The 16,650-nt window shown below is 40.3% G+C and overlaps 1 protein-coding gene across 5 annotated transcripts; it reads right to left on the reverse strand.

Annotated features, from left to right (window-relative positions):
* Window positions 1-578: 578 nt before the first annotated feature.
* Window positions 579-15,138, reverse strand: ttc14 (tetratricopeptide repeat domain 14). 5 transcript variants are annotated; one of them, XM_014408540.4, is made up of 12 exons: window positions 14,939-15,138; window positions 11,323-11,450; window positions 10,995-11,194; window positions 10,367-10,451; window positions 9,862-9,991; window positions 9,335-9,490; window positions 9,123-9,194; window positions 8,868-8,987; window positions 8,341-8,463; window positions 6,370-6,487; window positions 2,384-2,490; window positions 579-2,257 (listed from the first exon to the last, which is right to left on the reverse strand). In XM_014408540.4, exons 3-12 carry the CDS (start codon window positions 11,178-11,180, stop codon window positions 1,285-1,287), a joined length of 2,070 nt encoding a protein of 689 aa, XP_014264026.2. In that variant the 5' UTR covers window positions 11,181-11,194; window positions 11,323-11,450; window positions 14,939-15,138; the 3' UTR covers window positions 579-1,284. The 5 variants fall into 5 exon arrangements, 4 of the variants coding, with proteins under 4 accessions (XP_014264026.2, XP_076731597.1, XP_076731596.1 ...); XM_076875482.1 differs by having other exon boundaries at window positions 14,797-15,138; XM_076875481.1 differs by having other exon boundaries at window positions 11,323-11,447; window positions 14,556-15,138.
* Between the last annotated feature and the right edge of the window lie 1,512 nt (window positions 15,139-16,650).

The following is a 16,650-nucleotide window of genomic DNA, read 5'->3' on the forward strand; positions in this document are numbered from 1 at the left end:
TTTTGTCCAGCCTCTTTTTTATAGTTTAATCATGAACTCTGACCTTAATTGAGGCAAGTGACAACTGCATCTCTTTAGATGTTGTTCTGGGTATGCTGTTGATGTTGTAATTTTGGTAGGCTGGCCACTCCTGGAAAGATTCACTACTGTTCACCACTTGAGTAACAAAGTCTTAGCAATGGTCTGTAATCCTTTAAATGTCAGTGACTTTGATTCTTAAATGCTCTTGAATGACTTTAGATAGTGGTGTGATGTGTTGCATTTTCTGAGATTTTTTAAGCATATGTCAGAGGTTCTATTTGAGTGATTTCTTAATTCAATGGGCCTGGGTCATCTTTGTCCAATATTAAAATTTGTTTGGTGATCTGAAACATTACAGTGCAATAAATGTAGAAGGAAAAAAAACCATGAAGGGGGCAAATACTTTTCCACAACACTGCATCTAATTGATTATATCTGCACCTGATCTAATTTCTGTAACACAGTGCTCATCACTGTAGATAACATGCAGACATGTATTGGATTACAACTATAAAAAAAAAAAAGAAGAAGAAGAAGAAGAAAAGGACTTCAACGACTTGCAGGTTTGATATTTGAAATGCTTTACTGACTCAACTGACTTTGTTTTATTACAGGAGACAATTAGTCAGAATACAGCTGGAAGTTCTGCACTAAGTATAGTCTTAAGGATTGTTTGGACAGAGGTTTAACAAGCCACAGAAAGAATGTACAACATGGCACACAGCAGTAAATATAAGGCAGTCAACTTCTTTGACAGCAAAAAGAACGTCACAGAACAGATCATCAAGCTTACAGAGCAAAGTTATGCAACAGCTTGTCAAAATGTTCACTATTCTCTAAAGGCGATGCTTCTGAAGATAATGTAATAATATGGACTGAATTTGATATTCTCATGCTTAGATATGACATGTACTGTTTGCCAGTTTAAAAATATGAATTTACTGTAGCATTATTTTAAAGTGTTAAACCTGTTTGAACCCATCAAGGTGAACATTTCAGGACATTTTGACAAACAGTTACTAGGAAATTATTATAGGATTCCAGTCTGACATAGAGAATAACAACCTTTCAAAGTAAAACGGCTCATTTTCTGCAAAAAGACAAACTTTAAAAAAAAAAAAAAAAAAATAGCTGGTGACATTCAATGAGCAACAGATTTGGCCATAGATCAGGAGTATTGATGCAGTCCAGAGAGTAGTTTCATGGTACTAATATTACTTTCACCTTTTTTCCGAACACCTGTATGGATATCATACCCTCTTGTTATTTTTTTGGTTTCACTCCTTTTTCCTTCTCAAACTGAGCAATCTGGTTAAAAATATCCAACAGGTTTGCAGGGAGGTCCTTTTTGGCCCCCATGCTGCACTGCTCATTTTGATTTCCAGCACTTCCTTTTTTACTGTGTCCTTGATCTGGAATGGTACCTTCTTCCATTCGACTTTCCTTCTCTCTTTTCACCTGATCTGCTCCGTGAACTTCCAGCCTGCCTCTATTCTCTTCAAAGAGGTTCCTGGATGATGAGTCATTCCTGTTCTCTGGGTGTTTGGAAGTGGAATTTCCAGAATGCTCAGGTCGGTAACTAGATTTACGACCCGAATACTCCAACTCTCCTGACGAGCAGGATAATTTCCGCTTGGAATTTTCATCTAAACTACTTCTCCTTTTGGAGTCACTGCTTCTTCTGTCTTTCTTCCTGTCACCATCCCTACTTCTATTCCTCCTTTCTCTACTCCTGCTCCTAATCTTCTCTCTATCTGGGCTTCTGCTCAGGCTGCTCTTTGTTTTCTTCGTCCTGCTCTCCTCCCTGTCCCTTCCCTTTCTTTCTCTCTGTGAGGAGTCAGACTCTTCCTCTTCTGAAGCTGCTGACAGCGAGTACAGCTTGAAACTCTTTCTATCATCTGCATCCTTCCCTTCTACCTGCTCCTCGTCCCTCAATCCAAACCCCAGGCCTCCCACCTGGTTGAGAAAAGTAGCTGAGGTATTGGAAGGTGCGGGATACCACTCCACCTCGTCATCCTCCTCTTTCTCATTCCTATCTTTCTTACCCTCGTTGCTTCTCCTGCTCTCCTTTGAGGAGATCCTGCGATGGCGCTTGCTTCCACGCTCTGATTTCCTCCTTTTCTTTTTCTTCTTTTTAGACTGCCTGCGAGAGGACGATGATGATGTGGAGGAGGAGGATGTCCTTGAAGAAGTGGAGGATGAGGAGGAGGATGATCTCTTCCGTTTTTTCTTCATCCTGAAAAATAGAAGACATGTACTGATAATATTTTTCTGCTAAAACAGACAGGGTATTATGAGGCTGTCCTTAACAGAAGTGGCTTTTCTTTTAGCTTTAAGTAAATAAATCAATCGGTCAGCTTACCTCTTCTCCTCTTTTAAGATCTTACGTAATTTTTCAGCACTGCTCTGGCCACTCTTAGTTTTGACCTGTTCCTTAGCCAGTGCTTCCTCTCGCAGGCGAATCGATTTCTTTAGTCGCCGGGTGAGGCGAGGCAAGACGAGACATGACAATGGCAGGCAGCCAAAAGTCCACAGAAACATATTCAAAGACATACACGCCATGACCCAAAACCACACAAAAATCCCGAAACAACAATCATTCATTCATTCATTTATTCAGCCATTTGCATCAGAGCAAGTATGTATGGAGAGGGAAAGAAAAAAAATCAAGAGGTTTGTAGAGCATACATAACCGTCACAAACCAAACAGATCGCAGGAAGAGAAATGTGTGATGAGTTACAGATTTACCATAGAGAATGATGTGGTATGATCCCAGAGTGGGGGTAGATTTAAATTTTTTTTTTAGATTGATGGAAGGACAGAGGTGCAAGCAGAGATGTGCAAAGAAACGGTATTAGTCCCAGAATTATGTGGAGAAGGTTTCAACATTACCGTATTTGAACCCGGGACACGGAACACAAGTATCCAGGAGAAGAGGAGTCATTGTTGCCATTGTGCAGATTATTCCCCCCCCCCCACGAGGCAGGTGACAAGACCGCAGCAGTCAGAAGGTCAGAGGGCAGAGGGTCAGAGTCCAAGGGTTGCGAACACACACATACACACCAAAACAGTTCATCAGTATTACAAACCACAGTGCTCGGAGCAAAGTAGAAAAGCATTTTTTCTTTTTTAAATATAGCATTTTTTTGTTTTTTTTTAAAGAAAACATTCCTACATGAATAATATGCACTTTAGAAATGTGCTCAAACTGGTTTCAACGCCATGGACAGCAGCTCATGTCTTTCTTCAGCACCCAGGCGTACCCACACACATTTACTGTTTATTGTTATACTCTTTGCTGTCTCACTCTCTCCTTCTGTGTGCGAATGTGTGTGTGAATGGGTGGATGACTTTGTATAGTGTAAAGTAGGGCTGGGCGATATGGCCTAAAATCCATATCGCGGTATAATTTGAAGCACGTGCGATAACGATATATATCGCGATATATTCTTTTCTTCTGTATACCGTATTTTCCACACTATAAGGCACACATAAAATCCTTTAATTTTCTCAAAAATCGAGAGTGTGCCTTATGTATGACCTACTGACCTCGAACCGATTTTGGCTGCAGAAATCTGTTAAAAAATGTTTTAGTACAACTTTGGTAAGCCGCACTGCTTGATGGATTGTCAAGAGCATTACGGCTACCGTAGTGAGGAGCTTTGCGGAGTAATCTGGGTCCAAAACTCCGTCCGCTTCAGGTCCCAAAGTCAAACGAACACAGAGTTAAAAACAGTCTAAACTCTTTCATCTTTAATAAAATCATCAGCGTTGCTGCTTTACCAGGTGTAACAATTAAGTTTAACATCCAGGCATCCATGAAAACAGAAGTTATTAAATTCAACGGAGTTAGAAGTTAACAGGAAGTTAGCTCGCTAGTTTCCACCTAAACATGACATACCATGTTCTGAAACTAATTCAAACGTACAGCTCTGCTACCACTTCCAACATAAATGAAGAAAGAAAACTAAACAGCAGTGGTGTTTGCAGGGTTACTGAAGTTGGACTACCTGGTATATAATGTTGTGCTACCTGATTGCTAGCGACACAGCTATGTTAGCATAACATTAGCACAGTGAAGCTGGAGGATGAACGCCAACTTTTTTTTCCGCTCGATAAAAGTTAATGTGAGGGATTCTGGTGGTCAGGGACAAATGCAATCGCATAGCAGGATGCTATACACGGGCCAAACTTCAGTCAGAACAACTGAGATTATTCATCCACAATACGAGGTTAGTTATTAATATACTGCAACAACATGGGAATAGAACAGCTGCGAGAGAATTCAACATTAATGGATCAATGTTACGGAAGTGGAGGAAGCGCAGTTTTTGGCTTTCCCCATATTTCAAAAGTGCTTCATCTCTTTGCTATGACTGTCGCCGGGCATAATTTGCAGATGATAATGGTTGTAATGGCTGCAATGCTTTCGACCAAAACAGGCGCAGCTTGATGACGTCATCAACATGCGCTATCGCGATAGAGCGGTATAGTCAAAATCTCTATCGTTGGTCAAATTTATATCGTATTTTCTATCGTATATATCGTTTATATCGCCCACCCCTAGTGTAAAGCGCTTTGGGATCCTTAGGACCAAGTAAAGCGCTATACAAATACAGGCCATTTACCATTCTTTAGTCCCCCCCCACCCAAATAAAAAAAAAAAAAAAACAAAAGTCACACAACATGCCTCACCCTCATTTTTATCCCTAAATTTAAGGTTATTTTTACCTTTACCATCAAAGTTCATTGTCTTGCTATGCAAATTAAATGACTTGCTATGATTGTCAACAAACTGACAAGTTAGTCTTTTATAATGAGCCATTTCACTATTAAACATTTTATAAGGCAATCTATTATAAATCACCTTTATTAATGCATTTCTTACCAAAGACTTACCTTAGCCCTTTCAGTGTTGTGGCATACTACACCTTACATACAAAAGGCTTAAGTTAAAACTGCTGATAATCAAGTTAATAACTAGTAAACCTTTTTAAATTCATGTCCTATATTAAAAGTTACAGAGGTCAACACTGAACGAGTGTCAAAGGCCTGCATGTATAAAATTAACACTGTCGTGGTACAGGAGGTGTTCCTTATTTATTGAGCTGCTAAAGTTGTGCAAATGTTTAGTGTTTAATTAACAAGCCTCAGATTAACCACGAAATCCACTGCTTCATGTAAGACAATCTTATGATAATCTGTCAACAACAGTCTTTTCACAGCAGCCATTCTAACACAAGGACACAGGGGGAGTAACAATGATTAGGGGAAATACCTGCATATAACACAGCCTTCATTAATATTACTACAAACACCCGTTTTTACCAACTACTTCAAATTGACCTGTCAAGTTTCCACTAATGCTGTAATATTCACAGTTCTTTCTTCAGTCTTTGAATGTAATACATTTTCATAAAGTTGATGGGAGTGAAAAGCACAGCCCAACCAATAGAGGATTTTCCAGACTAATATTTGGGGATTTAAAAATCTAATATATTGGACAGTTTTTTTGTTTTTTCAGTTACATAAAACAAACAGATTTCCCTCACATTTTTCTATGTAAAGTTATTTGTGTAAAAACAACCTCAGCAATTCTTTTGCTTCCAGTTTTCACTTCTTCTCTTCCCTTGTCAGTGCGGATATAGAGGTTTTTTCACCTATTGTTCAGGATATCATTTAATACTAGCAGCTACGTGCACTGCCACAGCAAACAGAAAGGGATGTGGCTGTCAGTGGCATTCCCAGCGTAGGACAAAGCAACCAATGCAGCAGGTATACCGAGGGCTTAAAACTGACTCTTTTTTTAACTGAATTCTACTGTGATCATGTGCGTAAACACTCCAAAAGGCCTCTTTTGAGCAAGGAAAAATTCTTACTGCTATCAGAAATATCTGGATCTGTAGCTGCTTAGTCCCCAGTGGTCACCGGTTAGCTGCTAACTTTAGTGTGCCTGTTTTCTCGTGGTCAGTACACAGAGCCACACATATTTGTTAAAAAAAACATGTTAAACATATGTAAGCAGAGCACACATAAATACAGTTCTGGGAACTTGTCAACTAATTTTACAAGAAACTAATCTGTCCTCATACCATCCCTTTCTCTGTGTTGTCAGAGCAACAAGCAGCTGCTCATTTTTTCCACCTTTTTTATTAATTTTTCTGAAGTCACACAGAAATAACACCATTTTAAAATTAAACTTTGATGGGACCATTATTTCTGTATCTGCTTTAATAGTTAAGCCTAAAATACACACACTGCATACCTGACAACTTTTTTGAACCCCTCAGGCACGCGTGCATGTGTGTGTGTGTATGCATGTGTGTGTGTATGTTGTGTCCGCTCACCTGTATAGTGTCTGTGATCTTGTGCAGGGCTTCCTGTGCCTCAGGATTTGAGCCATCTAAAGCTAGAGCTCTTCTGTACAATCCCTCAGCTGTTACTAGCTTTTCCTGTTCCTCAAGCCTGCAAGCACAAACAAACATCCTTTGAGTAAATGATAATGAGAGATGAGATGAGATGAGATGAGATAGCCTTGAGATGGTCTTTTGCCCACAACCAAGATGACAGACCTTGCCGACCATACATACAATACAAACATCACATTGGGGAGACAGGTCAGGCCAGGTAGCGAGGAAAAAAAACATTGAAATGTGCAACACAAAAGGATAATACAGGAATGCACAGGTATCAACACACCATAACACAATAAACACAGACAAGCAACATGGGAAAGAGTTCCAGTGTGTACATCTGATCTGGGACCGCTACAATCTTTCGACTGCGCCTCCAGCTGACCCGATGTCCACATCATGGGGGAGGTAAGCGTTGGAGGTGGCGTTGGATCCGGGGTAGGGAGGGTGATGCGTCAGTGAGTGCTTATCAGTATCAGTATATGTATGTGTGCATGTCAATAGTTCAGCTGAGACAGTGTCCTTCGCCCTGCCAGGCTAAGTAAACAGTCTTCCAGTCAACCCAGGTGGCCTTGTAGGGAATGGGAAGGAACAGACTCAACACAGTCGTTATCAGGGAGTTGTGGGGTAGCCGGGTTATGATGGTAATTGAGAATTTCAAGCTGTTTTTTAACACTCCGACACTGGTCCCTCAATCTCCCGTTAATAGCTGCGAGCTTCTCCGTGATGTTATTAGCCGTCGATTCTGTGGTCTTGTCACTCTTTTTGCTCACATAGCAGATTCTGAGACCTCACGAGCGCAGCCAACTGATCCGAGGTGTAATCCAGCTCCGCCCAGAGATGTTGTTCTGAGTTGATTCTTTCCTGATGTAATCCAACATACATACGCTCAAAGGTGTTATTCTGAGCATTCACTGCAGTCGTAAGCGCCTCCGAGCTCTTAACCATGCTGCCTTCAGTGAGCCCTTTCTGAGAAGTCGCACCTGTCGTTCCAATCCCAGCGGGCAGCCTTGTGGAGGTTTGAACAGCCGGTTCCGCTCTCTTAATTCTCCGATAAGCCCGGGCCAAGCCAGCTCCGATCAGCAAGAAGCCTGTTATCATGGTTCTGAATAGGTAGATATCTTCAGCGTCCTCGATCGACAGTCCCGCCAGGCACACGATCCTCTGCCACCCGTCCATCGTGTATCCGGCAGGGAAAGTCCCTCCAGGGCACTCGGGTTCTCCCGAGCCTCTCGTTAAAGGGTGTCAATAGCATTCAGAGACCAGTTGATCAAATCCATAATTCTCTTTTAGGTTTTAGACACAGACTGTGAGAGAGTGTTCCAGGGAAAGTAATACAAAAAAGACACGAGACTAGACAAGGACATAAGAACTAGCAGGGAAGATAAGGGAGAGGAGAAAAAGTGCGTCCGCCTCCTCCGAGAGCCAAAGAAAAATAATACATGTTATTTACATGTTTCTCCCTTTTTCACGGGAACAAAGCAGCTGAGCTGATGCTCGCTCACCTGTTTCAGAATAGCCTGTGAACCTTTTTCTAACTTCGTCCTTCTATGCAGCTTCTATTCATAAACACTAGCAGTGCACCATAATCAGGCTGTGAAATGGTTAAACAGGGAAAAAGGAGCAGGCCAGAGAAAGCTTCGTTTCCTCCTTGGGAAAAATCAAAGTTGTTCTGTCTGTAGTTACCTTGCACATTGCTCTTCATACCTGGATTTAAAATCAATAGTATTTGCATACTGACATATCAGGCCCATTGTGCACTGTAACAAGAAAAATGTGGTGGAGCTGGCAGCTTCTCATTAACATTCTTAAACTTCTCTCTGATCTGAGTCTTTCAACTAGTAGATCACGACTGAACTGTAAGCTCTCATTTCACATCTGCCTACTAAGTGAAGCAGTACTTACTGTTTTCCTCTCTCCACTAGTGTCTGACACAGATACTTCTTGGCGTTGCGGTGATCAGGACAGTTCTCCAGAGCTCGTTCAAAATCTGTTATTGCCTTCATGATGCTGCCTTTGTTAGCATACCTGTGTACAAAGTGAAAGAAGCACAAAAAAGACGATAAGATTGATCTCATTTTCAGGACTATGCCAGGTTTCGGTAACAAGTGTCATGTGTGTTTACCAGGTACTAAGCCAAAAGCAACTTTTCATTCCAAAGAGCTACGACAATAGTACAGGACCATGTGTGGTGTCTTAATTACTGTTCCTCATTCCATTCTGGTATGGGAAATGGTATGAGGAAACTTACCAAAGTCGTTTAAAATGTCTTGATGCATCCAATAAATAAACTATTGTAAACACTGTATATATTTCTTGTAATTTAAACCAGTTAGGTGTTTACAGGGTCATGAAAGACGAGGGAATATCTCAAACAAGGACAGAATTATACAAACAACAGTTCTCATCATTTGAACTGAAAGCAGACTCACAGAGCTCCACGTGCCACCAGTGCTTCTACATTACTAATGTCTATTTCCAAGGCTTTGTTGTATTCATTCATGGCTTCCACATGGCGACCATGTTTGAAGTGGTCCACCCCTGCACGGACACTTGAAAAACACACAAGCAAAAGTCAGGTTTGTATTATTGTGAAGTCTAAGCCAGGGGGAATAAGTGGTCCAAAAACAAAATGATGCAACATCCCATCCATTTTCTGTGGTCAAAGTTGATAGCTAATACATTACCACTTTAAGGCCCAGGATGCAGACTGTTTCTTCCTGATTGCAGAAGCAAAATCCTCTGCTTGGAAAAGTTTACTGTGGAGAAAAGAACCACAGACACCACACTATTCAACAGCCTTGCTAGATGTCCAAACTTCCATTATTGCATGAATCTTCTTGCAAATTTGTATGAAATTAGGGGAATTACTGTGTAATCGCACCAACTAAATGTTTACCTCTGCAGTCCTCGCATCATTGACGGTGGGTGGGTATCACTAATTCCCACCTTTTCCAGCAAGTAGTCCACTACAGAGGGGTTGTGGTATCCATGACAACCTGTCAGTATACGCTCATATGTCTCACTGGAGTCAGTGGCTGCCTGAACACTACGACTAAGGAGAGAGCAGTCACTGCAACCACACGTTAATGCATTAATACATATTTATATCAGATTAAGCTTTTATATAAAAGCTCAGGCTACATATCAGCCCGCTCATTTGTGTAACAAAATACATCATATTCTTGAAAAAAAGCATGAATATAAAAAAGAAAAATTCAATCACCAAACTTTACATTTTACATGAGCAGTGACTGCGAATACAGATGGTCTGCTGCAGTTACAATCAACTGAAGCTTGATATGAAACACTAGTTCAAATGCTTGTGTGACATTTCTTAATGCAATGCTATGCAACAGTATTCACTCGAACTAGCTAAGCAGGTTTGTTTTTCTTCTTTCAGCAATCCGTGTTGTGTTTCTTTACCTGTAATGAACAGGCAGCTCCTCCTTGGTAATGACACCAAGTTTGATGTGCTCCAAGCTCGGAGAAAGACAGGCCTGATGGAGCGACACTGTGATTTTCTCCTGGTAGCGATCAATATCTTTCACTCCAGCTACAGAATAAGAAAAGATCAGACCATCATTCTTTACATATCCCATTACAGTACTGCGAAGCAGCACTATGGAGTTCAAAAAGCAGCAAGCATTTCTATGATTATAACTGCACTGCAAACCTGAAAATTAAAATAGGATAAAAGACTAAAACTTTAAGATATAGGTTGTGTTGAGACACAAAAAAGCCTCAAATGGAAAAAGATACTATCATAGGCCAATTTTCCGTGGAATGAAGGTATTAGCTAGATTAATATACTTTATGCAGGTTTTGTCTGTCTGATAAATCTATTGTTATAAAATGTTTTAAAGGCTCCTGAAAAGAACTGCAGTATATGATTCTGGACCTCAGTGTTCTGGTTGTGTTAGACACAAACCTCTGATGAAGTCCCCAATCTGGTAGTACGCCAGGGGATCATCATGGCTGCCAGTGGAGGGAATTTCTCTGACATGACACAGAGCCTGAAGGGTGAAGAAAGATGTGCCTTTATGAAACAATAGTAAAATGCAAGGTGGATGGCCGATTTAGTTCAGGTGGACAGAACAGCAAATTTAATTACACAACATTTGCACCATTTACAGTCTGACAACAGAAACTCTCCAAGAAGCTTTCTGTTGAGGAATTTTTTCACTTGTAATACCTCAGTTGAGGTGGCTTGATGACAAATATGCAGGTGTTTTTTTTTTACAACAGACATGAAGATGAAAAGCAGAACTCTTTTGGAACTGCCACTCCTGTACGTCCCGTAAAGCACAAGACTAAATGACGATTACAGCACAGATATCATCACATGGACTCATAACATGAATTTTAAGCATGACTGTATTCTTATGTAAACTCCACGCAAAGAAAGAACTGGCAGTCACTCGGGTATTCCCAGAGCTACACAGCCGGTTTTTCATCAACAACTAGCCAACAGTCCCAAATTTTCAGCTTCTACAGTGATGATTTATGACATAACTCAATGACATTCAAAAGGAACTGAACTGAACTTGTTGACCTACCGACAACTCTAAGTCCTCAATGTCTCTTTTCAGACCTCCTGCTGTGCAAAACAGAGTGAGAAAGAAGCCGTATTCTCTAATGTTGTTGATCCTCCCCACCACAATGTCTCCTCTTTCCAAATCCCGGTAAATCATGGATCGCCTCTCCTCATACGACACCTCCATGAATACCTCCATCGGTGGCATGACTGCATAGGGCTCTGAAAGAGCGAAGACAGATCTGATGCAGTGTGTCACAAAATACAGACACTTTTCTCAACATCAGATAGGGCCTATGTGCAAGTCATACTCATCTTCATTTACACGCACAAGAATGAACAACACACACCTACAGCCTCCTCCTCCTCGTGCTCCTCTCCTCGAAGACCAGCGGTTCTCCATACTGGACTGAACAGGATGTCAGCCTTCCTGGCAATGAACTGCTCCACAAGTGGGTTGCTCTGCTCTTCACACCTACTGCACAGAACAACAACAAAAGAAAGATCAGTAAGATCAGCTGGACTGAATTCACCTATGACAAACTAATTCTTGTATAATGGTGCAAAGGAAAATGAAGTAATGCAACAGAAAAAGGTTGAATTAATACACACTCCTGCTCTTTGTTCACAGACCTTCATTGAGAGTTATTGTATTACACTACTGATTTTTATTCTACAATGACAGCTGCAGTAGCTAGTCAAAAACTAGGGCTGAACGATATATCGCATTTGCGATAATATCGCGACATGATCAAGTGCAATTTTCTAACCGCAAAGGCTGCGATTATACTCTGGACATGTCCAAATTCATGGGCTGCATCCTCCTGAGGCCGCATTTGTAGACCGATTACGTCACAGCGACGCGCCGAAGGCTGTCCAAATTACTACCATATCCCAGAATTCATAGCGCGGCCCAGCCAAACTCCAGTTTCCAGCAATGGCGGCCGCTACTAAGTTTTAAAATTACTCATACTAATCTTTCTGGGTCACAAAATAAACTTTTAACATATTTTCAGGCGAGAAAGTAGTTGTGTAAACATCAAATATCTGCTCGGTTTATCAAGATATCCCATATTTGCAAAAGTGCTTCGACGTTTTCAGAGGCGTCTGCTACCCACCAGCTCGACAGCTAGCCGGGAGCTCGAGGGTTACTGATGCGGCCGAGAACGGCACAACTCCCGGCACATCATTTTCAGATCACCGCGGAGTTTCGCTGCTCGGGTTAAACGTAATATATAAGTCACTTAGACAACCTAAAAATGTTATTGTTGGGCTTTTTTCAGTGTTTTGTTTGTTCGTGAGTAAATCGGTTTGGCTGAGATTAAAGTTATTAGATTAGATAAAATAAAACTTTATTAATCCCCCGGGTGGGTTCCTCCTTGGTTTTCACACAGCTGACTAAACGTCAAACAGAAAACTTATTAAACAGAAGTATGAGACAGTCGAGAATTTACACCAGTGTCTGGTTATATTTTAGATAGCAAGAAGCAGACGGCCGAGTTTATTAAACTCCACCGAGACAGCGGTGACGCTAATCAGAACTAGCCTTCTGATTCAGAAGGCTAGACCGTCCAATTTCACGCCTTTAAACTTTAAAGGCGTGTTTGTGTGTTTATACAATTGCTATTATGTTTGCACTTTATGTGTAATGTTACTGACTGCAGAGATCAGTAAGCTGTGTGTATTTTTTATTTATTAGTTTTATTTATTTAATATTATTTTTTAATTGAATGACTGTCTAGTAGTTCACAGATGTCGAAAAACTGAGTGTGGTAAAGCCACTGATTTTTTTTATGTATATTTCTGCAATCTGCACATTGTACTGACTTTCATTTTAATGTTTACACCAGGGTTCCTTGCCAGCACTTTATGCTCAGATGTTTGTAAGCTAAAAATAAACTATTGTGTATGTTCAAATATACTGTTGTGATTGAAGAAGTTAAATAAAAATGTCAGTCATCAATTCATGCATCACCTCATGTCATCATAACAGAGGTCTGTCTTCCAGGAAAGAACAGTTTAAAATTAATGTAATATAGTATTGGCCATACTATATGATGTATTGCTTGTCTTTGTTTAATAATACAGAAGACAAAGACCTTAAAAAATAATCGCATATCGCATCGCAATCGCAATATTGGGGCAAAAAATCGCAATTAGATTATTTTCCATAATCGTTCAGCCCTATCAAAAACCGATGCGTACTTTTTGCACCTCTTTTCATACAATGGTATTTTAGTTTAACTACACCATTCACAAATGATTGGGGGGAAAAACATGTGTGGAAACAACATATGCTTACATGGACAAAAGTAGTGCGCCACTGACACATTACACCTACAGGTGTTGCTCGGCCATGGAAACCCATGCCATGAAGCTCATGGTGTGCCTTTCATGTACTGATGTTAATGTCAGAGACTTGGAACCCTGCAGTAATCAGGTCAGCAGAGTGTTGGGGATTTTTTTTTTTTTGACACAGTGTGCCTCAGCAATTGATGAGCAGCTGATCACAGAATACTCAGGAGCAGTGTGGGGCTCACAGCTCATCCAGTAAAGTCCCTGTGCCCCCTAAGCTGAATTATACTGATATACTTCAACTATAAGTTTTAGTAAGTCATACAATTTGTTATTAACAAACTTCCACAAAGTTCCACATCGCTGGTAAGTGTTACTGCACTGCATGCCCAGTTTAATTAATGGTTTCACATGAATTTAGTTCTTCTGCATCAATCACTGCACCCAGCACAACTGCAAACAGAGTGGAGGGGCTGCTGCAGGTCAGACTTTCTTGATTTGAAATGTAAAAGAGGTCATTCATCACTTTGTGCAGCTACATTTATAGCACGTATTTTTGCAATTTTATATCTGTGGCTGCATTTCTTTATTAGTGTACATTGCATGTATAGTTCTAAATATTGATAGTGTGTTTTTTATTGCAATTGCAAAGTGACTTGACTCGATGGCTGCCTGTCAAAGTTTGTTGCCTGTCTAGTTCATATGGTCTGCTTCCTACCTAACCTGGGAGTGAAAACATTTTATAAACTGATTTGCTGCAGGAGTGGCATGGTCTTGCAGTACCCCACATGTGTTCAGTGAGCTCCCTATAATGACTCATTCTTTCACAAATGTCTGTAAAGTCAGACTGCATGTCTAGGTGCTTGATTTTAGACATCTCTGGCAATGGAACTGAAAATACCTAAATTCAAAAGCTGTTAGGTGTGGTGAAGTCCTTTTCTGCATATTTCTTGTGCAATTTAATTATAAGTCATTTTAAATCCAGAGAATTTTCGAGCAAAAGTTGCAAATTCCTCATTAGCGTCACCATTTCTAGGCAGATGTCAGCTTATGAACTGAAAATCTGCTGGACGAGCAATAGGAGATTTAAACAGTAAAATTATACTGGCGATAAGACTGTGATATTCACTCATCTTTGTTTTCAGAGCGTTTAATTCACAACCTATATGCAATATCATCTTTGTCTAACACTTTAAGAGAAAATAATGATGCGCTAGCATTTTGTCTGTACTTATGACTTTTGGCATTCTGCAGCTGCCTGCCGTGGTACTCATAAACTCAGACATACCTCTCATACGTGGCTTTGCAGAGGTCAGACACCACCGCTTGGAAGTCTGGATTTTCCGTTTGTTCACATTTCAGCGTATTGAACAGGGATTGTCCATGATACGTCAGACATTGCCTCAACAAGTCTCTGTCCATTCTCTGCTTTTACGGGACTGAACTCACATTATTGTACGAGTCAAAAAATACCGAAGCGGCCGAGCACTCTTTTAGCGATGCCCATGCCAGCACAATTTAGAGCTTACCTTGAGGTTGAGACAGTACTGCAATTTTTTTCCAAGATTAAAAAACGCTTAATTATTTGCAAAAAAGACTGAGAAGTCCACTTTAATGTATGTAAGTTAGATAACAACCAATCTCTGTTGTTTAGCTAGCTAGCAAACCCACCAGCAAAAAGCCGCACTAACACTGTTTCCGCAGTTTGTTTGTCTTCATAAAAAGCCCCAATATTGCGGCACTGCACATACACGGACTAGGTGTTCATGCAACACAAGGAAAATTGTTGTTTTAGCTATTCAAAGTTTAGCTAATGCTGAAAAAAATTCACTAGTAAGCCAGGAGTCATGGACAAATGAGCATGCGCCGTGTGTGTCACACTGAAACAGTCGGGAGAAACAAGAACCACATGGGAACGATGGCGATAACTGCTATTTAGTTCGTGTTTATATTTACCGCTTAACGCAAATTTTATTTTGCCCCTATTTGTAATAGTCTTTGAACATTCAGCTTTCTTTTTTATGGATATTTTGATTTCTTATGCAGAATAATTCATTTGACCCCTGATTTAATGTGAGCCTTGTGTACTTCAAGCAAGAAAAGGTTGATTTTATTGCCCAATCCATTTTTTTTTTAAATTTCACTAACTTCTAAAGAGTTTGGTGTATACAGGGTTTTCAAAATAAATAAAGTAACTATACCCAGCATGGAAAAATTTCTGTGTTCCCCAATGACATATATAGGAACAGAGGTGTCTTAGCTGTGAATTGCTGAACAGAATGTTGGAGAATAACAGGACCCCTGAGGAATGAAAGACTTTCAGAAATCCCTGTCTGTGAGCACAGTTCCCCATGTCTGTGAATGTATGTTAAATGTCTACCATGTGCAAAACAATAGAACAGGTTAACATTATCCAGAAATGCTGTTGCATTCTATGCATTCTCTGTTGCATTCAAAGGTCATTTAAAATGGACTAATGTAAAATTGAAAACTGACCTGTACTCAGTGACTGGTAAACTGATCCTGGATCCAGTAAAACAGCCACAGACCATCACACTCTCTCCTCTATGTTTGACAGTTGATGCCACACATTGTAGAATCATCCTTTCGCCTGCTTGGCGGAGTACAGAGATCCAGCGCGATGAACCAAAAATTTCAAATTTTGATTCATCAATAATAATACCTTTTTCCAGCCTTCAGTAGTCCAGTGGCGGTGTTTCATGGCCATTGTCTTATTGTGACATCTTAGCAATGGCTTTTTTGCTGCAACTCGCCCTATCAAACCTGCAGCTCAAAGTCTTCACTCTCTTCACAGTTGAAACTGAGACTTGCTTACTACAACCACTATTAAGCTGTGCCTGAAGCTGTTGTCCTGTGAGCAGCCTATCATGCAAGCTGTTACCTCTCAGAAAATTGTCCTCGAATCAGTTGCGGCTTTGGGTCTTCCAGACCTCTTCCTGTCAGAGTTTTCCCCAGTTTCGGAGTGCCTTTTGATGGTGAAGGAAACTGTAGTCACTGACACCCTGAGTTTCTTTGAAATTTCTCTGTAGGAAAGACCTACATTTTTAAGTGTCATGATAGTCTGTCTCTCTTCCATTATTAACTGCCCTTTTCCCACCATTTTTGTAGCGACACACTACTTTGTGCAGTACAGTACTATTCAACCTTCATTGCTGCATAAAACCTTGAAATTGTTAGCCCATTTTGTTTTACCTGTAAAAGGTCTTTTTGTATAATTTTAAAATGTACATTATTTTTCAGTTTTGGGTAACCTAACATTTTTTTAATCTCTGGCAGTTAACTACTTAACCTTGTACCATTTCAAGCTATTCATTGGACTTGGATTACTTAAATTGCAATAAATAACTGGAAAGATTAGGGTG

The sequence above is a fragment of the Maylandia zebra genome, linkage group LG17, assembly GCF_041146795.1.
Source record: "Maylandia zebra isolate NMK-2024a linkage group LG17, Mzebra_GT3a, whole genome shotgun sequence".
Classification (NCBI taxonomy): domain Eukaryota; kingdom Metazoa; phylum Chordata; class Actinopteri; order Cichliformes; family Cichlidae; genus Maylandia; species Maylandia zebra.